The sequence below is a fragment of the Pleurodeles waltl genome, chromosome 1_2 (assembly GCF_031143425.1).
Source record: "Pleurodeles waltl isolate 20211129_DDA chromosome 1_2, aPleWal1.hap1.20221129, whole genome shotgun sequence".
NCBI lineage: Eukaryota > Metazoa > Chordata > Amphibia > Caudata > Salamandridae > Pleurodeles > Pleurodeles waltl.
Genome location: NC_090437.1, coordinates 646,249,790 through 646,275,408, shown reverse-complemented (window position 1 = coordinate 646,275,408; position 25,619 = coordinate 646,249,790). Strand labels below are relative to the sequence as shown.

General features: G+C 47.7%; 1 protein-coding gene across 1 annotated transcript in view; it reads left to right on the top strand.

The window, feature by feature from the left end:
• The window catches only part of MGAT4D (MGAT4 family member D), a 625,903-nt gene that overhangs the window by 453,638 nt on the left and 146,646 nt on the right, over positions 1-25,619 (top strand). Inside the window, exons 8-9 of the mRNA XM_069242567.1 lie at positions 17,719-17,833; positions 21,470-21,600. Coding sequence (XP_069098668.1) covers positions 17,719-17,833; positions 21,470-21,600 — 246 coding nt within the window. The remainder of the gene's footprint in view (positions 1-17,718; positions 17,834-21,469; positions 21,601-25,619) is intronic.

The following is a 25,619-nucleotide window of genomic DNA, read 5'->3' as shown; positions in this document are numbered from 1 at the left end:
AAATCACATTTTGAAAAGTTGTTACCCTATCATAAAAAACCTTTTCTTTTGTATAAAATGTTTTACATGTGAATTAAAAACATCATAATCTGTGTATCTGTTTGATGTATACTTGTTTCTGCATTTTTGTGAATTGCTTTGAGGTTCAAATTGCAAAAAAAGCTTAGGCCAGGGTTCCTGGCTTCTCTCAGAAAGTCTTTGCATTCTTTGAATTCAAGATGTTAAGAAAGGCTACTCTTGTTCTACAATGTTTCTTCAAATCGTCGAAACTGGATTCGGTTACATTTTGGCATTGTGGTGACTTAGTGGCAGTTGGGAGACGTGTATTTTAAGTGTGCAGAGAGGGGGGCTTGGAGGTAGTATATTTCTCATAGTGTCACTACATTCAAGAGCACATTATGATTGTTTGCCTATGGGTGCACATAGTGCACCTTAATAATACTCCTACATGCAGACTGATTCTGCCTCATAGTGACTGACTGCTCTACTTCTCTCAGTTACATAGCCGCCTTTAAACAATGATTTTCCCTAAATTCTGCATCAAGAATTATTCACCCGCAAGTAAATTAAAGCTTTTGCAAGCAAATTGTTAGAAATGGGGTTTTTGGTTGGCAGTCAGGTTGCCCTCTGTCCAAGCAAGAACCCTCACTCTAGTCAGGGTAAGTCACACATTATCCAAAATCAGCCTGTGCCCACCCTCTGGTAGCTTGGCACGAGCAGTCAGGCTTAACTTAGAAGGCAATGTGTAAAGCATTTGTGCAATAAATCATACAATACCATAATATAACACCACAAAAATACACCACAAAGTGTTTAGAAAAATATATAATATTTATCTGGGTATTTGCAGGTCAAAACGATCAAAGATGCAATATGAATTTGTAAAGATATCACTGAAAAGTGATATAAAGTGTCTTAAGTCTTTAAAAAGCAAACAAAGTCTCTTTCAAGCACAAAGTACCTGGTTTCTGGTGGAAATCTCTGCAAAGGGCCGCAGAAGAAGAGATACGTGGAAAAATGGTGTGTGCGTCGATTTCTCCCCAGCACACACAGACTTGCGTCATTATTTTTCACGCGGGGAAGTCGTGCGTCGTGTTCCGGCGCGCGGACAGTCTTTCTGTGGATCGCGGGGATTACCAGATGTCCCGGGTCTGAGCGTGGATTCTCCTGCTTGTTTTCCGGCTGCGCGTCGTTCCGCGGGGCTGTGCGTCAAAATTTCACTCTCACGGCAGGCGTTGCGTCGATTTCTCCTTGGAAGTCGGGCGGCGTCAAAGTTTCGGTCGTCCTGAAGGCGTCGCGTCAATCAGCATCGGTGTGCAGCGTTTTTCTCGCCTCGGAACAAGCTGTGCGCCGAAAAGTTCGGCGCACGAAGCGTCCAAGTGAAAAAGAGAAGTCTTTTTGGTCCTGAGACTTCAGGGAACAGGAGGCAAGCTCTAACCAAGCCCTTGGAGAGCACTTTTACAGCCAGACAAGAGTACAGCAAGGCAGCAGGCCAACAGCAAGGCAGCAGTCCTTCGTAGAAAAGCAGACAGGTGAGTCCTTTAAGCAGCCAGGCAGTTCAGCAAGGCAGCAGGCCAACAGCAAGGCAGCAGTCCTTTGTAGAAAAGCAGACAGGTGAGTCCTTTAAGCAGCCAGGCAGTTCTTCTTTGCAGGTTGTAGTTTCTGGTTCAGGTTTCTTCTCCAGCAAGTGTCTGATGAGGTAGGGCAGAGGCCCTGTTTTATACTAAGTTGTGCCTTTGAAGTGGGGGTGACTTCAAAGAGTGTCTAAGAAATGCACCAAGCCCCCTTTCAGTTCAATCCTGTCTGCCAGAGTCACAGTAGGGGGTGTGGCAGTCCTTTGTGTGAGGGCAGGCCCTCCACCCTCCCAGCCCAGGAAGACCCATTCAAAATGCAGATGTATGCAAGTGAGGCTGAGTACCCTGTGTTTGGGGTGTGTCTGAGTGAATGCACAAGGAGCTGTCAACTAAACCTAGCCAGACATGGATTGAAGGGCACAACAAGATTTTAGTGCAAAGAAATGCTCACTTTCTAAAAGTGGTATTTCTAGAATAGTAATATTAAATCCGACTTCACCAGTCAGCAGGACTTTATATTACCATTCTGGCCATACTAAATATGACCTTCCTGCTCCTTTCAGATCAGCAGCTGCCACTTCAACAATGTATGAGGGCAGCCCCAATGTTAGCCTATGAAGGGAGCAGGCCTCACAGTAGTGTAAAAACGAATTTAGGAGTTTTACACTACCAGGACATATAACTACACAGGTACATGTCCTGCCTTTTACCCACACAGCACCCTGCTCTAGGGGTTACCTAGGGCACACATTAGGGATAACTTATATGTAGAAAAAGGGGAGTTCTAGGCTTGGCAAGTACTTTTAAATGCCAAGTCGAAGTGGCAGTGAAACTGCACACACAGGCCTTGCAATGGCAGGCCTGAGACAAGGTTAAGGGGCTACTGAAGTGGGTGGCACAACCAGTGCTGCAGGCCCACTAGCAGCATTTAATCTACAGGCCCTAGGCACATATAGTGCACTCTACTAGGGACTTATAAGTAAATTAAATAGCCAATCATGGATAAACCAATCAATAGTACAATTTACACAGAGAGCATATGCACTTTAGCACTGGTTAGCAGTGGTAAAGTGCCCAGAGGTCAAAAGCCAACAACAACAGGTCAGAAAAAATAGGAGGAAGGAGGCAAAAAGTTTAGGGATGTCCCTGTCAAAAAGCCAGGTACAACACAAATGTTCAAACATTCTAGGCGTTCCCGATTTGCATAATTGTTTCAATTATTTTTTTATAGTGTTTGCCATAAAAGTACTTTTATTTAGCATTTTGTTAGAAAATTCGTAATACGGTTGTACATATATAAGTGTTGTAAATGATAGTGTCACTCCTTAGGGTGTAATGACTTTGCCTTATGGTGAGCAAGGTAGAGCATGTAGTCCCCAGGTGCATATAGGCAATCAGGGATGGGGGTACATATTTGATTAATCTAGAGACAGAAGCTCGTGACTTTGAACCAGCCCAGAAAGCTCTTGGCATGGGATGGTGGCAAAACTGAATATCATTGTTCAATGTCTTATTTTCCCTGAGGCAGCAGAGCTGCTGGCATTTTGCTAGGGTGAGAACCTATGGTTGTCCATGACTGATGCTGCACCTTAGTCTGATGTATGAGGCTACTTTCAGGGTCGCCTGGAATACCCATCCACCGACAAGCCTTTTAAGCCAAAGTTCTGTCCTTGAACATTTGCCTGCCGCCAACACCTTTTGCCCGTAATGTGCAGGCCCCTAAAAACAGCAAAGTGTGTTTTGCCTATTCTTAGTCTGAGTCTGAGTCTGAGGGTGAGGGGGTGAGGAGAAAGAGTTCAGTGTCTAGCCTTTGGCGTTTTTCCCCATTTTCACATCTCCCTGTTTCTGCTGAGCCCTAGCAGAACAGAACAGTACATGGTGTGTGGCCTACAGTGTTATTCACCATTTCCATTCCCTCCTGCAGTTACCTGTCCCGGACTGGACACATCATTCCCAGCCTCTCCAGGACATTTTGATTACTCAGACTTGCAGGGGGCACAGCTGTCCTCAAACTGTTCATTGTTCCTTTTCCAGCCTCCTCTAAAGGCCAATGCCAGTTGAAAGAGTGTGGGATGAGGAAGGGAGCTTCTGTCTACTTCACCTTCCAGCCATAATTATAAACATTATGTCACCATAAAAAGGGGGAGTTTGCAGGTTTAAAAAATAAATGGTATTTGAAATAAAGATTGCTTCTTAGGAAATATAATTTTATGTAAAGCAGGCAATCTCTCCCCCGCTTTTACGTTCCTTTGCCCGTTACTCCATTTCTTGCATGTCTCTTTTCTTACAGGCTGTTCTCATGGTTCCCTTCTTTACTCACCCACCCATGGTTGGGCTGCAAAAGAAAATAGTCCTGACACCAAAATAAAAGTGTCCCCGATTAGTGAATCAAGTAACTAAAAAGTGACCCACATTCTGAATATTGCTGCAGTTCTAAACTTGTGAAGACATGCCCGATAGGTGTTTTGCAAGTTATGGGAGATTGCATGCATTTGTGCTTGCTGCAGACAAGCTTTGTGGTAATACATGGCAATGTAGAGTGACAACCAGCTCACCAGACTATAATGTCAGCCCACAAAATACTGGCCCACACACTGAACTGTCAGAACAGTCGGCCAGGCACTGCCCAACAGGCCAGTCTGACCCTGCCCCACTTACTCTAGCTTTAACCTTTTCTCTTCTACACAATCTGTTCTTTCTTGTCACTCCCCTTCTCTTCCTTTTGGTCTATTGTCTTAAGGCACACTGTCATTTAGCCTCCCAGTAAACATTACACAGAACTCTCTTTCCCCGCCTGATTTCCCTAAGGATCGTCTCACCTCAAACTTTCTCTCTCATCCATCAGATTCCCTCTCACAGATTCACATTCTGTCTCCAAATCTGCCCTGTTTGGTGTTGTCAGAGGTGTACATTTTATTGTCCTCATATGGGTGAAGGGCTGAGGTTTTCCACTCGTGTTGGAACCTGTAACATACAGGATTCATAATTTTCTGCAAATTACACTACACATACCAAGCTTTATTTAAGTACAAAAAGCCATCCTTTACCATGTTGATTGCCCACTCTCCATGATTTGCCCAACAGCACAGGGAAGTTCTATCCTCTTGGTCCTCCCCAGACCCTGATGTGGTTTCAGTCATTCAGGCTTGTGGACAATACGAAACTGCACATAACACAGCTGCAAGAGGTAGATGTTGTGCTTTTTCATATTGTCACGGTCAGCATAAATTATAATAAGAGAGTAGATATTTTGATGATAGCTGAGCTTGGCTAAAGTAAAGGGCTACAGGAATGGGATTTGATAAATTATAGTATACTCTTTCCGTCATTGCTGTCACCCTGTGTGCTTCACTGGCCACTATGGGGGTGTGCTGGGATCAACAGTATACTACTTTTGACGTACCCATGTTAGAATGGTTTGAGCTTCCCGCAGTCTTTGACCAGTCCTTAATTTGGAAAGTTAGACGTGCCAGTGCCCAAAGTTCTTCTCTGAAGTCCGCAGCCGGCAATCCTGATTGTTGGGACTAACGAATACCAAGGATGCGTAGTCTGTATTCTACCTCATGCCTCTTTCTTCCACCACCATTTGGTCCTTGCCCCTTTATTTCACTCTGCTAGTTCATTTTTTGTCCCTCTTTTCGATTGTTTCTGATTTTTCCACTTTCTCTTCCTTCCTCTTTTTATGTTTTTCTCTCTTTCTTGCTCAGGGTCAAAGTTTGGTGAGGAAAAGTAAGTGCTAGTCCCCAAAATGGGTGCCGGCAGGCCCTACCTGCCACTGTCACTATCAATCAAGCACCTTCTGTGGCTCTAAGACGTAGTCAAGGGCGCAGTTCATGCTTAGTGAGAAAGAGGCATGCTACTCATGAGCCTCGTAGCTAGTGATGATGGTCATTATGATGCTCAGTGGCCCCATTTTCCTATAGGCCCCTTGTTAGACCTGACAGCCTTAGGGTGGTCACCCCTAACTTTTTGCCTGCCTCCCTCCACTTTTTGGACACTGTTTTTGCTAGCTTTAAGACTCTGTGCACTTTATCACTGCTAACCAGTGCTAAAGTGCATATGCTCTCCCCTTTAAACATGGTAACCTTGGATCATACCTGATTGGACTATTTAATTTACTTATAAGTCCCTAGTAATGTGCACTATATGTGCCTAGGGCCTGTAGAATAAATGCTACTAGTGGGCCTGCAGCACTGGTTGTGCCACCCACTTAAGTAGCCCCTTTACCTTGTCTCAGGCCTGCCATTACAAGGCCTGTTGGTGCAGTTTCACTGTCACCTCGACTTGGCATTTAAAAGTACTTGCCAAGCCTAAACCTCCCCTTTCTCCACATATAAGTCACCTCTAATGTGTGCCCTGGGTACCCCTAGAGCAGGGTGCTGTGTGGGTGAAAGGTAGGACATGCACCTGTGTAGTTTACATGTCCTGGTAGTGTAAAACTCCTAAATTCGTTTTTGCACTACTGTGAGGCCTGCTCCCTTCATAGGCTAACATTGGGGCTGCCCGCATACAGTATTGGAGTGGTAGCTGCTGATCTGAAAGGAGTAGGAAGGTCATATTTAGTATGGCCAGAATGGTAATATAAAATCTTGCCGACTGGTGAAGTTGGATTTAATATTACTATTCTAGAAATGCCACTTTTAGAAAGTGAGCATTTCTTTGCACTTAAATCTTTCTGTGCCTTACAGTCCACGTCTGGCTGGGCTTAGTTGACAGCTCCTTGTGCATTCACTCAGACACACCCCAAACACAGGCTACTCAGCCTCACTTGCATACATCTGCATTTTTTTGATGGGTCTTCCTGGGCTGGGAGGGTGGAGGGCCTGCTCTCACACAAAGGACTGCCACACCCCCTACTGGGACCCTGGCAGACAGGATTGAACTGAAAGGGGACCTGGTGCACTTCTTAGCCACTCTTTGAAGTCTCCCCCACTTCAAAGGCACATTTGGGTATAAAACAGGGCCTCTGCCCTACCTCATCAGACACTTGCTGGAGAAGAAACCTGAACCAGAAACTACACCCTGGCAAGAAGAACTGCCTGGCTGCTCAAAGGACTCAACTGTCTGCTTTCTACAAAGGACTGCTGCCTTGCTGTTGGCCTGCTGCCTTGCTGAACACTTGTCTGGCTGTGAAAGTGCTCTCCAAGGGCTTGGATAGAGCTTGCCTCCTGTTCCCTGAAGTCTCAGGACCAAAAAGACTTCTCTTTTTCAGTTGGACGCTCCGTGCGCTGACATTTTCGACGCACAGCTTGTTCCGTGGCGAGAAAAACGGCGCACACCGATGCTGATCGACGCGACGCCTTCGGGACGACCGGAACTTCGACGCACTGCCTCGCAAGGACAACGCCGCCCGACCTCCAGAGGAGAAATCGATGCGACGCCTGCTGTGAGAGCGAAACTTCGACGCGCAGCCCCGCAGAAGGACGCGCAGCCGGAAAACAAGCAGGAAAATCCACGCACAGACCCGGGACATCTGGTAATCCCCGCGAGCCACAGAAAGAGACTGTCCGCGCGCCGGAAAACGACGCACGACTTCCCCGCGTGGAAAATACCGACGCAAGTCCGTGTGTGCTGGGGAGAAATCGACGCACACACCACTTTTTTTCACATATCTCTTCTTCTGTGGCCCTCTGAGGAGATTTTCCACTCCAAACCAGGTACTTTGTGCTTGAAAGAGACTTTGTTTGCTTTTTAAAGACTTAAGACACTTTATATCACTTTTCAGTGATATCTCTTCAAATTCACATTGCAACTTTATTCGTTTTGACCTACAATTATCCTGATAAATATTATATATTTTTCTAAACACTGTGTGGTGTATTTTTGTGGTGCTGTATGCTGGTATTGTATGATTTATTGCACAAATACTTTACACATTGCCTTCTAAGTTAAGCCTGACTGCTCGTGCCAAGCTACCAGAGGGTGGGCACAGGCCAATTTTGAATTGTATGTGACTTACCCTGACTAGAGTGAGGGTTCTTGCTTGGACAGAGGGTAACCTGACTGCCAACCAAAAACCCCATTTCTAACATTGGTGATCAGCGGTGAGGATAGGACTTGTGTTTGTGCAGTGACATACAGTAGCTAAGTATTTCACTACCTACCCACAGTTGAAGGTCAACTTGATTTTTATCTCTTTTGCAAAATTTGTTTTTTTTTCCTGACAATTTTCAAAAACTAAGGGCCTCATTCTGACCCTGGCGGTCAATGACCGCCAGGGTGGAGGCTGGGGGTAGCACCGCCAACAGGCTGGCGATGCTACATGGGCAATTCTGACCGCGGCGGGAAAGCCGCGGTCAGAAAAGGGCAACTGGCGGTTTCCCGCCGGTTTACCCCTGCCCAAAGGAATCCTCCATGGCGGCGCTGCAAGCAGCGCCGCCATGGGGATTCCGACCCCCTTCCCGCCAGCCTGGTTCTGGCGGTTTTAACTGCCAGAACCTGGCTGGCGGGAACGGGTGTCTTGGGGCCCCTGGGGGCCCCTGCAGTGCCCATGCCAATGGCATGGGCACTGCAGGGGCCCCCTAACAGGGCCCCACAAAGATTTTCAGTGTCTGCATAGCAGACACTGAAAATCGCGACGGGTGCAACTGCACCCGTCGCACCCCAGCAAATCCGCCGGCTCCATTCGGAGCCGGCTTCATCTTTGCTGGGGCTTTCCCGCTGGGCCGGCGGGCGATCTTTTGAAGATCGCTCGCCGGCCCAGCGGGAAAGTTAAAATGGTCCCCGCGGTCATTTGACCGCGGGGCGGTGTTTGGACGGTTTCTGCCCGGCGGGCGGTGCCCGCCGCCCGCCGGGGACGGAATGACCCTCTAAATCCTCACTCAACATGTCTCTGACTGGGTCTCAAATGGGAGAATTTGACCCAGTCCTGTTGGATACATATATGGTCAAACAGCTAAGAGGGCTCTGCAGGGCAATGAGGGTACCCACCCAAGGGGCCTCCAAAAAGAAGGACTTTCAAGTGGCGCTGTGGGCCTGGGCAGAAGCCCATTTAGAAAAGGATGATGAGGAAGAGGAGCCAGAAAATGGCCCATCAGAGGATTTGTTGCTATCTGTGGATGATATTACCACTGCAATTGTGCCCCCTTCCAGACCAGGGAGCAGTGTCTCTGTGCAAAGCCTGACCGCAGAGGAAAGGAGAGAGGAAAGGGAGTTCCAATTGCAAATGGCAAAACTGAAAATTGAGGCTCAACAGGAGGAAAGAATGCCTGAGACAGAAGCCAAGCAAGCTGAGGCTGAGAGAGCAGCCAAACAACTGAAAGAGCAGCCAAACAAATTGAAGCTGAAAGAGCAGCCAAACAAATTGAAGCTGAAAGGGCAGCCAAACAAGCTGACGCTGAAAGGGCAGCCAAACAAGATGAAGCTGAAAGAGCAGCCAAACAGTTTGAAGCTGAGAGAGCTTTGGCTGAAAAGAAACTATTGTTGGCTCTTGAACTGAGTCTCAAGGAGCTGGAGATCAAGGTGAGACAGTCTGAATCCAGCAATAATGGTGGCAGCATACAGACAGGACCTGCTGGAGAGAAGAAGGTTCGTATACCCAAAAATGTGGTGCCCAGTTTTGTGGTGGGAGATGACATAGATAAACGGATAGCTGCTTATGAAGTTGCACTAAGGGCTCATGAGGTTCCTGAAGGGCAATGGGGGGTAGCTATGTGGAGTTATGTGCCGCCATTGGGGAGGGACACACTTCTCACATTGGATCAACCTGATCAAAACACATACCCACTTCAGAAAGCCACTTTACTTGCCAAGTTTGGGCTGACCCCTGAGGGATACCGTCAGAGGTTCAGGGACAGCACCAAACAAACCACACAAACATGGGTAGATTTCTTTGACTTTTCCAGTAAGGCACTGAATGGATGGGTGCGGGGCAACAAAGTAGATAATTATAAAGGGCTATATGACTTGATTCTGAGAGAGCATATACTCAATGTTACCTATACAGAGTCGCACCAGCACTTGGTAGATAGTAAGCTGACTGATCCCAGGAAGCTTGCTGAGGAGGCGGACCTCTGGGTTAGCACCAGTGTGTCCAAAAAGGTACCTGGGGGACACACCCACAAAGGTGGTCAGGGTTCCCAACAGAAGAAAGAGGGGGGAGATAAACTTACAGATAAGGAAATCTCTAAAGGCCCCCAAAAGAATTCCCAGGGAGGGGGTGACAACCATTCCTTTTCCAGATTTGGGAAAAAGCCAGTGACTTATGACAAATCAGGGAGATCCAACCCCAAATGTTTAGAGTGCTACCAATATGGTCACTATAAAGGCGACCCCCAGTGCTCGAAGAGGGCACCGTCCACTACTGGACAGACACCTGGGTTGACTAGTGTAGCGCTCGGGGGGGAGATGGACCCAGATAACTTTGGGGAACAGGTAGAGATTTCCCTAGTGTCCCTGGGAGAAGGAGAAATGGTGCCCAAAGCCCACATGCCCCAAAATACTTCCAAGTACAGGCAGTGGGTCACCATCGATGGGCAGAAGGTGGAGACTCTGCGTGACACAGGAGCCAGTATGACTACTATCAAGAGTCAGCTGGTGTCAACAGAGCAGAAAGTCCCTAATACATTCCACCAGGTCATAGTCGCTGACAATCGTGAGAGTCACCTACCGGTGGCTCTGGTTCCCTTTGAGTGGGGGGGGGGTTTCTGGTACTCTGAAAGTAGCTGTGAGTCCTGCCATGCCTGTAGATTGTCTGTTAGGCAATGATCTTGAGCATACTGCTTGGAAAGAAGTAGAGCTCAGATCTCACCTGGAGATGTTAGGGTTACCTGAGTGGGTCTGCATGACCACACGGTCCATGGCTGACCGAGAGGGAAGTCAAGGGCGTCTGGAGCCTGGAACAATGGCCCAGAGAACTGCCAAGAGGAGGGGCACGGGGCGCGGGAAACCGGTCCCAGAAGTTCCCGCAGTGGTTGACGGGGCTCCTGAGGAGGAGGCTCCCGAGCCAACTGGGGAAGACATTGCCACCCTAGGTGACCTACCTGAGCTTGCTGGCTGGCAAGTGGAGGGTGGACCCACCAAGGAGGAATTCTGCAAGGCGCAGAAAGAATGTCCCACTCTAGAGGGTCTGAGGAAGCAAGCCTTAGACCAGGCAGCAGGTGAAGCCTCTGGCGATCACCACCTATATTGGGAGAATGATCTCCTCTACAGTGAGCCTAAGGTTCCGGCCTTTGGGGCAGCGCGTACGCTTTTGGTCCCCCAGTGTTACCGAACCTTCCTACTGGGTCTGGCTCACGACATTCCCTTGTCAGGACATTTGGGGCAAGGCAAGACCTTTGACAGGCTTGTCACCCACTTTTATTGGCCCAGAATGAGGACAAACTCAGATAAGTTCTGTAGATCTTGTCCTACCTGCCAGGCCAGTGGTAAAGCAGGGAAAAGGGTTAAAAACACCCCTGATTCCACTTCCTGTCGTTGGCACCCCCTTTGAAAGGGTGGGCATCGACATTGTTGGTCCCTTGGACCCCAAAAAGGTGGTGGCCAGAACTCTGATGGGGATATTTACCCATGTGGGATTCCCAAAGGAGATAGTGTCTGACAGAGGCACTAACTTCATGTCTGCATACATGAAGTCTCTATTAGATGCGTGTGGTGTAACCTACAAGTTCACCACACCCTATCACCCCCAATCTAATGGTCTTGTGGAGAGATTCAACAAGACCTTGAAAGGCATGATTGGTGGCCTCCCTGAGGCCATGAGGCGTAAGTGGGACGTCCTCTTACCATGCCTTCTCTTTGCTTACAGAGAGGTCCCGTTCAGTCCCTTTGAGCTTCTCTATGGGTACCCTGTCAGGGGACCCTTAAGCATTGTCAAGCAGGGGCTGGAGAAAGCTCCAAAGGTGCCCCCTCAGGATGTGGTCAGCTACATGTTGGCCCTCCGCAACCAGATGACCCGCTTCTGGAAAGAGGCCCAAAGTAACCTTGAGGCCAGTCAAGAGGTAATGAAACACTGGTATGACCAGAAGGCCACCCTGGTAGAGTTTCAACCTGGAGACAGAGTGTGGGTAATGGAGCCAGTAGAGCCTAGAGCTCTCCAGGACCGCTGGTCTGGCCCATTTGAAGTAAAGGAGCGGAAAGGGGAGGCCACTTACCTAGTGGACCTCCAAACCCCTAGGAACCCCCTAAAGGTGCTCCATGTCAACCGACTAAAGGCTCATTTTGAGAGGTCTGAGGTCAGTATGCTTCTGGTCACAGATGAAGGAATGGAAGAGGAGAGTGAACCTCTCCCCGACCTCCTCTCTGCCCAAGAAGGTGATGGGTCAGTAAAAGGGGTCATTCTCTCGGACTCTAAACCAGAAAGGAGACTGCTATGAGCTGTTGGAGCAGTTCTCCCCCCTGTTCTCCCTTACTCCTGGACTGACCCACCTCTGTGTGCATGACATTGACACCGGTGACAGTCTCCCTGTGAAGAACAAAATTTACAGGTTATCGGATAAGGTGAAAGCCAGCATCAAGGAGGAGGTCTCCAAGATGTTAGCTTTAGGGGTTATCGAGAAATCCAGTAGTCCTTGGGCCAGCCCAGTGGTGTTGGTCCCTAAGGCTACTGCCCCAGGTGCGAAGCCAGAACTCTGGTTCTGTGTGGACTACCGGGGTCTCAACTCAGTCACACGGACTGATGCTCACCCCATCCCCCGAGCTGATGAGCTCGTTGACAGGCTGGGCGCTGCCAAGTACGTTTGATCTTACTTCAGGGTACTTGCAGATCGCCCTGACTGAGGGGGCTAAAGAGAGATCTGCATTTTCAACCCCGGATGGCCATTACCAGTTCCGGGTGATGCCATTTGGATTGAAAAATGCCCCCCGCTACCTTCCAACGGTTGGTTAACGGGGTCCTAGCTGGCAAGGATGCCTTCTGTGCAGCCTACCTGGATGACATAGCTGTCTACAGTTCCAGCTGGGAGGAACACCTGAGCCACCTCAAGGAAGTGCTTCAGGCCCTGCAACAGGCAGGCCTGACCATCAAGGCTAGTAAGTGCCAGATTGGGCAGGGTTCCGTGGTGTACCTGGGACACCTAGTGGGTGGTGGCAAGGTGCAGCCACTCCAGGCCAAGATTGAAACTATCAAGGCCTGGCAACCACCTAGAACTCAGACTGAGGTGAGAGCCTTTTTAGGCCCCACAGGATACTACCGCAGATTTGTCAAGGGCTATGGTACCATTTTGTCACCCTTGACAGAACTCACTTCCAAGAAACAACCTAGGTTGGTGAATTGGACAGAGGCTTGTCAGAAAGCCTTTGACTCCCTGAAGGAAGCCATGTGCACGGCCCCCGTGCTCAAGGCCCCTGACTACTCCCAGGAACTTTTTGTGCAGACAGACGCTTCAGAGCATGGCATAGGGGCGGTCCTAGCACAGCTAAATGAGTAGGGCCTAGACCAACCAGTAGTCTTTATTAGCAGAAGGCTATTACCGCGGGAACAGAGGTGGAGTGCTATTGAGAGAGTAGCTTTTGCTGTGGTCTGGGCACTGAAGAAGCTAAGACCCTACCTGTTTGGGACTCACTTCCGACAGACCACAGGCTCCTCAGATGGCTCATGCAGATGAGGGGTGAGAATCCAAAACTCTTGAGGTGGTCCATTTCCCTACAGGGGGTGGACTTTACAGTGGAACATCGCCCAGGGGTTGACCACGCCAATGCTGATGGTCTCTCCAGATACTTCCGCCTTAGCGATGAGAGCTCCCAGGAGGTCGGGTAGTTCTCCCCACTTTCAGCTGGGGGGACACATGTTAGACCTGACAGCCTGAGGGTGGTCACCCCTAACTTTTTGCCTGCCTCCCTCCACTTTTTGGACACTGTTTTTGCTGGCTTTTAGACTCTGCGCACTTTATCACTGCTAACCAGTGCTAAAGTGCATATGCTCTCCCCTTTAAACATGGTAACCTTGGATCATACCTGATTGGACTATTTAATTTACTTTTAAGTCCCTAGTAATGTGCACTATATGTGCCTAGGGCCTGTAGATTAAATGCTACTAGTGGGCCTGCAGCACTGGTTGTGCCACCCACTTAAGTAGCCCCTTTACCTTGTCTCAGGCCTGCCATTGCAAGGCCTGTGGGTGCAATTTCACTGTCACCTCGACTTGGCATTTAAAAGTACTTGCCAAGCCTAAACCTCCCCTTTCTCCACATATAAGTCACCTCTAATGTGTGCCCCAGGTACCCCTAGAACAGGGTGCTGTGTGGGTGAGAGGTAGGACATACATGCACCTGTGTAGTTTACATGTCCTGGTAGTGTAAAACTCCTAAATTCGTTTTTGCACTACTGTGAGGCCTGCTCCCTTCATAGGCTAACATTGGGGCTGCCCTCATACAGTATTGGAGTGGTAGCTGCTGATCTGAAAGGAGTAGGAAGGTCATATTTAGTATGGCCAGAATGGTAATATAAAATCCTGCTGACTGATGAAGTTGGATTTAATATTACTATTCTAGAAATGCCACTTTTAGAAAGTGAGCATTTCTTTGCACTTAAATCTTTCTGTGCCTTACAATCCACGTCTGGCTGGGCTTAGTTGACAGCTCCTTGTGCATTCACTCAGACACACCCCAAACACAGGGTACTCAGCCTCACTTGCATACATCTGCATTTTGAATGGGTCTTCCTGGGCTGGGAGGGTGGAGGGCCTGCTCTCACACAAAGGACTGCCACACCCCCTACTGGGACCCTGGCAGACAGGATTGAACTGAAAGGGGACCTGGTGCACTTCTTAGGCACTCTGTGAAGTCTCCCCCACTTTAAAGGCACATTTGGGTATAAAACAGGGCCTCTGCCCTACCTCATCAGACACTTGCTGGAGAAGAAACCTGAACCAGAAACTACATCCTGCCAAGAAGAACTGCCTGGCTGCTCAAAGGACTCACCTGTCTGCTTTCTACAAAGGACTGCTGCCTTGCTGTTGGCCTGCTGCCTTGCTGAACTCTTGTCTGGCTGTGAAAGTGCTCTCCAAGGGCTTGGATAGAGCTTGCCTCCTTCTCAGGACCAAAAAGTCTTCTCTTTTTCACTTGGACGCTCCGTGCGCTGAAATGTTCGACGCACAGCTTGTTCCGCGGCGAGTAAAACGCTGCACACCGACGCTGATCAACGCGACGCCTTCGGGACGACCGGAACTTCGACACATGGCCTCGCAAGGACAACGCCTCCCGACCTCCAGAGGAGAAATTGACGCGACGCCTGCCGTGAGAGCGAAACTTCGACGCGCAGCCCCGCAGAACGACGCGCAGCTGGAAAACAAGCAGGAAAATCCACGCACAGACCCGGGACATCTGGTAATCCCCGCGATCCACAGAAAGAGACTGTCCGCGCGCCAGAAAACGACACACGACTTCCCCGTGTGGAAAATAACGACGCAAGTCTGTGTATGCTGGGGAGAAATCGACGCACACACCATTTCTTTTCACGCATCTCTTCTTCTGTGGCCCTCTGAGGAGATTTTCCACTCCAAACCAGGTACTTTGTGCTTGAAAGAGACTTTGTTTGCTTTTTAAAGACTTAAGACACTTTATATCACTTTTCAGTGATATCTCTACAAATTCACATTGCAATTTTATTCGTTTTGACCTACAATTATCCTGATAAATATTATATATTTTTCTAAACACTGTGTGGTGTATTTTTGTGGTGCTATATGCTGGTATTGTATGATTTATTGCACAAATACTTTACACATTGCCTTCTAAGTTAAGCCTGACTGCTCGTGCCAAGCTACCAGAGGGTGGGCACAGGCTAATTTTGGATTGTGTGTGACTTACCCTGACTAGAGTGAGGGTTCTTGCTTGGACAGAGGGTAACCTGACTGCCAACCAAAAACCCAATTTCTAACACCCCTGTTGAGTTGAAGTGGGCAGCTGGGACCCTAGAGCTGTTGGTCAGTCTAGCATTTCGGCCTTGAGCCTAAATCTCTCCCAAGCATCTTTTCAAGAACAACACATGTGAGGGCTCCTGGACGTTATGTGCTGTTGTGCATGGCATCCAGAAAGCCCTTGTGAAAAACGCAGCCTTCCTTTGTGAAGTTTGTAAGTGCAGTTCTCGTGAAAAGCTAAAGCCTACCCCCTAATTCAGGATTGTTAGCAAGTATGCCTTTGGAGACCGCTACCGTGGATATGCCTCCAAGACAGACACTACCGCCACCAGTCCCCGGATTAGACAGCTGGCCCAGGCTCTCTTCTCATCTGAGTTTTGCTGTCTCGATCTCTCTTATTGATCCCTGGTATAAAGAACTAGAGGGAGGCTACAGAATTGGAGCGGATGAAAGGAGAAACGGGACAGCTATCTTCTGCACCCACACCACTGTTATACTGGAGACAAAAATGTTGGCATGCAAATGTGTGCCTAGCAGGGGTAAATGTGAAGAACATAGTCTAAAAGTGCACCTAACAGGGGCACTGTAATACTGGCATGGAAATATATGCCTAATGGGCATTATGATACAGTCATGGCAAAACGTACCTACCTGGAGCACATATGAAGAGCCTATAAAAGCACTATAGCAAATAGCGGCATTCTTATACTGGTTTGGGAATACCTCAACTGGCATAATGTAGAATGACACTATGTACTTTTCTTCGAAAAATGAGAACTACCTGGCATGACACTATACTGAATTGTGACATTGTCATTCTGGTATACAAATGTTTTCTTAACTGAGGTAATGTGCGATTGCTCATTTGAGCGTTGGTCCCCTTTGGATATGTATTGTTAACAAAACCTTAGTTATGTGCTTCAATTTGTGAAAATGTTTGATTTTTCTCAATAGTTTTTTGTCAACCTATATGAAAGTAAAATTCAATATGTGTGTAAGAAAAAGGAGCTAAACAAAAGGAAGGTGCAGCCAGGGATAGGCTTGTGGTCTTACTATTATCCAGGGCACATGTTGCACAAAAGAAGTGGGAGGACTAACCAAGTTGGGCAGTATGCAATTGACATCATGGCACGAGACAACACATGTGGTATCTCAGGAAGTGGCATCTACCCATGACCTCATAGCAACTCACATCATACAAAGTGACATCAGATCTTAAGAACTCACATATATGTGTAACAGATCTATCGTGAGTACATTTGAGCCCATTACAATATTTAACAAATAAGATTTTGCATCTGGGAAGTGCCAAAAAAGTGACACAACCCCATTGCAAAATCTGAGCCTCAACTTTAACATTTACTTTTTAAAACTCTGACACAAAGAAATTGGCAACAAGAGGAATTGTGGCAGCAAAGTCTGGTTTTAAAAAAATCAGATACCTGCTTCATAGCTCTTTAGATTAGATACCTGCTTCATAGATCTTTGTGTGCAAACTAACTCTTAGGGAATAACAGTAATGGTAAGATAATTCTGGAAGGTAATATATTTGATGGAGAGGTCTGTGTTTTTTCTAGTCCCAGTTTTGAATCAAAGTAGCATATATGGTTAGTTTATCTTCTGCAAAGCACATCATGTAACACGCTGATAACAGTTTTTTATTTTACTGTTTTTAACAGAGAGATTCTTTTGTTACGTGCCGTACATCTATAGTAATCCTTCTAATATAGCACAGTGAGCTATGAAGGACATTTGACTCCTAAAACGTTTAACCCTCACTCTCTAACCCCCCTTTCACCTGCAGCCTGCACCTTGCTGCTCATAACGAAAGCAGACAATCTGCAGGTGCTACTAAATGCGTACTGGTGTTTGAAATTACACCAGGACAAGCGTAGCACATTTATGTAGGGCCTGAACTCTTGGCAAGGTAGACACTGTCCATCCTGTGAAAATAGTGGGTAGACACCATCTATCCGCGACTCGTGCCCTGCTGTTACCGCTATTTGAGGCTTCAAAGTATTTTCTAAAACAGAAAGCAAAATGTCAACTTGTTCTCATAAAACTGGTAGACACCGTGACAGTAAACAGATTTGCATGTAGAAGGCCATAATTGAAAATGAGCCTATGGCCCAACACCCCCATTTCCCATTTCATTATCTAGTACACCACGTAATTTCTCTACATATTCTCTGGTTCTATTTTTACACCCTTTTGTGTTTCAGAGCCCTCTTAGTGATTTCCAAATATTTTTGAATTCTCAATAATTCAAAGCCTACTTTTTAAAATCAAATGTCATTATTAGGTACTGTATTTTTGTTTATGCTCATATGTCATATCTCCACTTTACAGCTAGAAGACGATATTGTAGCCAAACCTCAGTATTTCCAGTCAATAAAAACCTTTGCTCTGCAGCAACCGTCTGACGAGTGGCTTTTTCTAGAATTCTCGCAGCTCGGTTTTATAGGTAAGATAAATGTTGTTCCTGTTTATTAATGTATTTTTATATCATATTATTTTTGTTTTCTGGATTCATCTTACATGTAAAAAAAAATCCTTATGCTTGATAAGCATCCTCTTCATTGTGATCAGCGTGATAGGCAGATTAATTTTGAACTTTTAATATGTTCCTAATGAAAGGCACTTTAGCACATTGTATTTATGCAAGGAGAGAAAGAGCTGCCATACTTATTCACACCCTGCTGAATTGCTATATCGATCCAATTGGTAGTCCCATGTGAAAAAGCCAAGTCAAACAGTCCCTCCTTGGTGACTGTTTGTTTCTTGTAGGGTGTTGTTTAGAGATTGGTAGATGCAGACATTTGCCAAAATTCGTGGCTATTCCTTGTGTTGGACCTGGCATCCTTGGCATGTTTTTCCCAGCTTTTTGCCTTCCATCCTCCTAGTTTTGCTGACTTCGTTTTTGCTAGTTTTTGGACTCTACACACTTTACCCCTACTAACTAGTGCTAAAGTGTTTGTCCTCTTACCTATAAACATAACTTTGGCTTGTACCCAAATGACACATTTAATTTACTTGTACGTTCCTAGCAAAGTGGTACTATATGCACAGAGGGACTGCAAATTTAATGTTACCAATGGGCCTACGGCACCAATTGTGCCAACCACCTAAGTAGCCTTGAAAATATGACTCAGGTCTGCCATTCCACCCTTTTTGTGCAGTTTTACACTGCTTTGTGACCTCGGAAGATGAACCTTTTGCCAGGTTTAAACCTTTGTTTTAATACATATAAACCACTCCTGGTTAGGCCCTAAACAGCCCAGTATTTAAAACGATGGACATTTACCTTTAAGTTTTACATATCCTGGGAGTGAAAAACTTTTTAATTAATGATTCACTACTGCAAGGCATGCCTTTCCCATAGGATAACATTGGGTTATTGTATTACACTTAATAAATTATAACTTTCAATTGGGAATAGGTAGAAATGTCGAGTTTGCTGTCTAAAAACTGCAATGTCAAACCCTCTTTAATGGTAAAGCAGGATTTTTAGTCACAAATGTCCCTTTTAGAAAGTTAAATACAAATGATGGACAGAATGCAGATCTAATCAAACATTCACCCCCAGTCACAGATCGGGGTTTAATCCATCAATTATTTTGCTCACCGTGCAAACCCTGTTTGGACCCAGCCATATACACATCAGTCTTGACCCTGTTCTGATGGGAACAGTCCAGCCCGAACTGCCAGGGCAGGATGGCCACTCTGTTGACCTGCTGCTTGCTGCCCTACTGTCTGAGTAAAAGTATTGGACCTGCATCTTGAACCCAGGACGACTAGAATGACTTCATGGGCTAGTTGGATGGCCTCCTTTCAGAGCCTCTGGGCTAAAAAAAGGCTCCACTGACCTTGAACCTAGCACCTGAATTCTGTCTGGGTGAGTCCAATTCCCCAAATGGTATCAACTCAGTCCTAGACCCATGGACGTGGGCCTGAAGATGCTCTGCCAGCCTGGCAGTGGTCCTATGAGCAGAGCAGATGTAGGGTAATGTACCTCTTTGCAGCTTTACTTCAGAACCACCACAGCACAGCACATCCCTGATGCAAACCTAGCATCACAGCCTGTAGTCACTTCTAAACCGCTGCTATGTGACGCATCCTCAACACAATTCTTTGCATTACAAACCCCTCATTGACGGCATTCTTCATAACGATGCAGGAGTTTACATTGCAGCCCCGCAGCTTTTTCAGAACCTCCATCACAAGCCTCTCATCGACTGCATCCTCAGTGCAGGACTCCACCTCTGCACAATGAAAACTTGATGCAGGATCTCACAGAGCTCTGTAGGACTTTCAGTTACATAGGACAGCTGCCTGTTGTTAATTAAATATAAAGATTGTTAAAAATCCATCATCTCACACCTCAGAGACCCCGGGCATAGAAAACTCTATTTCACCTGCTACTTTGACTGTTTGCCCCCACCTGCAGACAACCTTCCCTGTATAACAGTACACTCTAAATATGTACATTTGTGTAAATATCCATAGTTAATGTATGTAATATGCTCTTGTAATCACCCCTCGACCTTCACATACCTTGAAGTCTTGCTTATGTATTCACTGCATCTGTTAATTTTGAAGTGCCTTAATGCTTTGTGCAGCTCTTATGTCAGGATAGCTAATGTCAATAAGTACAAAGTAGGACAGTTCCATACAGTTAAGTAAAAAAAAAATACAGCTCCATACAACATAAAGCAAGTGTTGTGAGAATGTGTCCACACAGATGGAAATGTATCTAACATCATTTACATCACCCTACAGGCTAGTGGCAAAGATCCAAACGTTTCAGACTTGGAGCTGGGACACAGGAACATCATTGTTTCTTCAAGATCATGGAATGTGGCATTGTAGATATTGGAGTAGGAGCCAATGTAATTCAGTTGGGAATCAGTAATCTAACCCCTTCGCCATACTTTAGTGCAAGGAAACCTTAACTTTGGCGGGGCATCGCACCTTAAGATGAGTCTTTCTCCATAAATGATACATGCCAATATGGTTGAGGCGTGCTTTAGGAATCTGTGTAGTGATGTTGCTGGCAATCTATGTTAATAGGTTTCAGTAGGGGCGTGTATTTTTTCAGCTTTCTGTATAGCCCCTTGGCTGAAATGTGTATGTCTTGGGATCTTTGCCACAGAGGTGAAATACGTTTTCTAGCCTCTTTTCTAGTGTTAACTAATTTTACAGAGGGACTAGCCTAACCACATAGGAGCCATTGGTTCATAGATGCTTTAACTAATTAGATCGGTTCTGGGTATCTATCGCAATCAGTGGAAGTTAGGCCCACTCTAATGACACTGCGCTTCAGCATCCTCTACCGCCACTTCCCTTTCCTGTATGGTGATTTCTACACATGAACCTTGGACCTCTAAATGCAGTCTTTCTCGTCTGTCTTAATGTATCTACTGTATATGATAACTCGTATGTTTTCTACTGACAGACTGGAGAGGGGTGCTCTGAAGCAGCACACTTCATCACAAGGTAGTGGACACAGGTGAAATGGAGGGAGTCTTCTATCCTAGCACTGGTATCCTTGCATTCTTTTTCTGTAGCAGTAACCACAATAATTCTTCTTTCACCCGCCTGAGTAAAAATAAAACCTGCAAGCAGAACGAGCTTCTTTTTCAGTTTCAGGTGCTTTAAATGCAAATGCGTGCATCAGATACCATCTTCCTTTCAGAAGTTACCGGTTTTTTGTATTTTAGCCCATTGTGGTGCAAATGACCTCTAAGACTAGCGAACTGCGGATAGGGAAACGCTATCTCCATGCCCTGACCTTGAACTGGCTCTATCAGGCCATGGGGTGGCCCGAGGTTCCACTGTGACCTTGAAGCTTTTGTATGGCTTAATAGCGCACAGCCACACCATTATAAACCAAGAGGCAGTTATATAGTTTAAACTGTCTTGATTGACGAAGTGGTGTATCCTTACACATACATGAACAATATGTGCTCAAATTGGACTACACACGGGAAAAGCGGCCAACAGAGTACTGGCATTGATCTTATGGTAATCACTGTGCGATGTGAGCCCTAGAGTCCATTTCAGAAGTTCATTTTGTCTTTTTTTCTGTTTATGTTCGCAGGAAAGCTTTTCAAATCCAAAGACTTGCCTTTGATCGTAGAGTTCTTTTTGATGTTCTATAAAGATAAGCCAATAGACTGGCTTCTGGACCATATACTGTGGGTCAAAGTGTGCAACCCCGAAAAGGACGCGGTGAGTACTTTCCGCTTTCATGTTTTGACAGCAAGCGCAGTGACAAATGAAGATCATGATCCCATTAAGGTGAACATAAAATGAGAAATGAAAGACCCCTTTAACACTAAATCTTGTTCACGCTTTGTAACGTTTTCACTGTCAGAAAGGATAACATTGCAATTAGTACAAAAATGTAGTGGCCGTAATGAGGGAAATTTAGGATGTGTTTTTAATAACTCTGTCATAAACGGTTACTTATTGCGAAAAGTACAAAACGTTATAGCGGCCGGAATGAGGCACACTCAGGGTGAGTTTTTAACAGCACGGTTATAAACGATCACTTATTGCAAAAAGTACAACATTGGAATTGGATACGTTTAGGGTAGCTACCCAGACTTCTTATCACAAGTAGGAACCAGCATACCCATCAGTTATAGACCTTGATTAGTGTTAAGTGGATGCACCTGGCTTGCCCTGCAGCCGCTGACCTTACCCTGCGCTAAGAGGACAGCGAGGCGGCATCTGGAAATAAACAGGGCTCTGGACGTCCCGTTTATTCTCTGTAGTTTCTTCTAGCATTCCCTAAAACTCCTTGACAAAATGGGCAAAACGGATGGACTGGAATGCGGCCCACTCGATTAGCAGTGGCTGTGATGAATTCAGGCGTTTCATCCAATACGTTTTTGTAATATTGGCAGTTAAGAGCGCTGTATGTATACGTTACTATGTAGTGAATGCATGCTTGACTGTATATACTTGAATGCCGTACCAGTTTGTGTAGTACCAATACCACTAAAATGCAGAATAGCTACCGTTCTTGAGCATTTCATCATTTGTTCCTCTGCTCTGTGAGCCAAAACCGAAGCCTAATTTCGGTCAAGAGCTCGCACCCCACGTCCGCAGCACCACCCTGCTGTGTCCGTGTCCCTGACCCCCGCCCACGCTGCTGTTAGCGTGTTCTAGGCCCTCCTCCACCCGCAGGCATCCCCTGCGCCTCATCCCTGGTGTCTAGTGGGCTTCTGGTAAGCGTCGCTAGACTTGTGTGCATTGTGCCGTTTTCACCATATTTGTGACTGTATTCTGTGCCTTGCTTTTTTGTGCTTATTTGCTTCCATTTGTGCTTTTTAAAAATCGTGCCTTTAAAACTTTTGTTCCGCTTTTTGCCCCTTGTGCGCTCCCCCTAGCCTCTTTTCCCTGCCGCTGCCTCCCTGCAGCCTGCCCCCCTCACACCCCCATTCGCCGTGCACTCCCGCCTCCCAGTTGCTCCTCCCTCCCCCCCTCCCTTCTTAATGGCTGGCGCTGCGCGTCGAGGGTGAGCGACCTCTGACCTAATTTCGGTCAAGAGCTCGCACCCCACGTCCGCAGCACCACCCTGCTAATTCCGTGTCCCTGACCCCCGCCCACGCTGCTGCTAGCGTGTTCGAGGCCCTCCTCCACCCACAGGCATCCACTGCGCCTCATCCCTGGTGTCTAGTGGGCTTCTGGTAAGCGTTGCTAGACTTGTGTGCATTGTTCCTATGGAACTCGTAATACGGCTGGTGGTATATCCGTCACTTTACCGTCACTTTTGGGACGGATTAACACTCCTCCAAAGTTAGAATAACCCCCATAGTCTTCCTGACCGAAACCTGGTGGAACAACTCCTCATCACCTGACATCGCCATAGCCATCCCGGATTGCTACAAGATCACCAGGAGGGATCGCCCCAATGGAATCGGAGGAGGAATAGCCATCGCCCACAAATCCACCCTCAAAATCCACACCCACACGGACGACTACCTCAAGACCGCCGAACACTTTCACATCCGGATCCACACTGACCCCAACACCACTCTCAGGGGTACGCTCATCTACCGACCCTCTGGACCACGAGCACCCTTCAGCGACTCCATCGCCGACCTCACGAGCACCCACGCGCTCACCTCTACGGACTACATCCTCCTTGGAAACCTCAATTTCCACCTGGAAAACAACAACGACGCCAACACCACATCGCTGATCAACAACCTCTCCAACCTCGGCCTCAGACAACTGGTCAACACACCCACCCACATCGCCGGCCACACGCTTGATCCGATCTTCTCCGCAAGCAACCACGTCACCTGTAACCACACCACCGAACGTCACTGGACCTACCACCACTGCATCCACTTCACTTTCAAGAAGCACATCGAACACCACCGCACCCAACTACCACCACACTGTCGCTGGAGCAAAGTCACCGAACACCAGCTGACCAGCACCCTCGCCCAGAACCCGCCCACCGACTCCACCGACCCAGACACCGCCACCCTCAACCTACATTAGTGGATCAACAACTGCGCCAACACCCTCGCACCACTCAAGAGGCACACCGACAACCAAGAAAGGAAAAAAGCCGCCTGGTTCACTGACGAACTCCTCACCTCCAAATGCGCCTGCCAGAAACTAAAAAAGAAATGGCTCCTCGAACACACACCCGACAGCCTTGCAGCCCACAAGGAGGCCACCTGCAAGCACCACCAGTTAATCAGACTCGCCAAATGATCCCACTTCACAGAACGCCTGAACAACAACGCACACGACAGCAAAGAACTCTTCTGCATCGTGAAAGAGCTCTCCAACCCCAGCGCCAATGTCAATAACATCCCACCATCCCAAGAACTCTGCGACTCCCTGTCCACCTTCTTCTATTGGAAGATCGCCGACATCCACGACAGCCTCAACACCACGCCCACGCCAGACCCCACCCCCGACAGCTCCACCTGCACCAACCGCCTGACCTCCTGGACCCACGTAGACAACACTGAAACTTGCAAGATCATTAACTCCATCCACTCAGGATCCCCTTCAGACCCATGCCCCCACCACGTTTACAACAAAGCCGACTCTACCATCGCCCCCCAAATTCGAAAGGTCATCTACTTATCCTTCGAAACCGCTACATTCCCGGAAAGCTGGAAGCACGCCGAAATCCACGCCCTCCTCAAGAAACCCAAGGCAGACCCCAACGACCTCAAAAACTTCCGTCCGATCTCCCTCCTCCCCTTCCCGGCGAAGGTCACCGAGAAGATCGTCAACGCTCAGCTTACCCACCACCTCGAGGACAACTCCATCCTGGACCCCTCCCAGTCCGGTTTCAGACGTAACCACAGCACCGAGACTGCTCTCCTCGCCGCCACAGATGACATCAGACAGCAAATGGACAATGGCAAAACATCAGCCCTCATCCTCCTGGACCTATCCGCAGCCTTCGACACGGTTTGCCACCGCACCCTACTAACTCGCCTCCACAAAGCCGGAATACAAGAAAAAGCCCTCAACTGGATCTCCTCATTCCTCTCCGGCAGATCCCAGAGAGTCCGACTCCCACCCTTCCGCTCCGAAGCCACCAACATCATCTGCGGCGTACCCCAAGGCTCCTCACTAAGCCCGACGCTGTTCAACAACTACATGGCCCCCCTCGCACAACTGGCCCGTCAGCACAACCTCAACATTCTCTCTTACGCCGGCGACACCCAGCTCATCCTCTCCCTCACCAAAGACCCTCACACCGCCAAAGCCAACCTCCACGAGGGAATGAAATCCATTGCCGAGTGGATGAGAAACAGCCGCCTGAAGTTGAACTCTGACAAGACGGAGGTCCTCATCCTCAGTCGCACCCCCTCAGCCTGGGACGACTCCTGGTGGCCCACCGCGCGGGGACCCCTGCCAACGCCAGCCAACCACACACGCAACCTGGGTTTCATCCTCGACTCCGCTCTCACCATGTCCAAGCAGGTCAACGCAGTTTCCTCCTCCTGCTACAACACCCTCCGCATGCTCCGTAGAATCTACAAATGGATCCCGACGGAAACCAGAAGAACGGTGACCCAGGCCCTCGTCAGCAGTAGACTAGACTACGGCAACGCACTCTACACAGGCATCCCAGCAAAAGACATCCAACGCCTCCAACGCATCCAAAACGCCTCCACCCGACTGGTCCTCGACGTACACCGCTGCTGCCACATCTCCCACCACCTGAAAGACCTCCACTGGCTCCCCGTAGACAAGAGGAT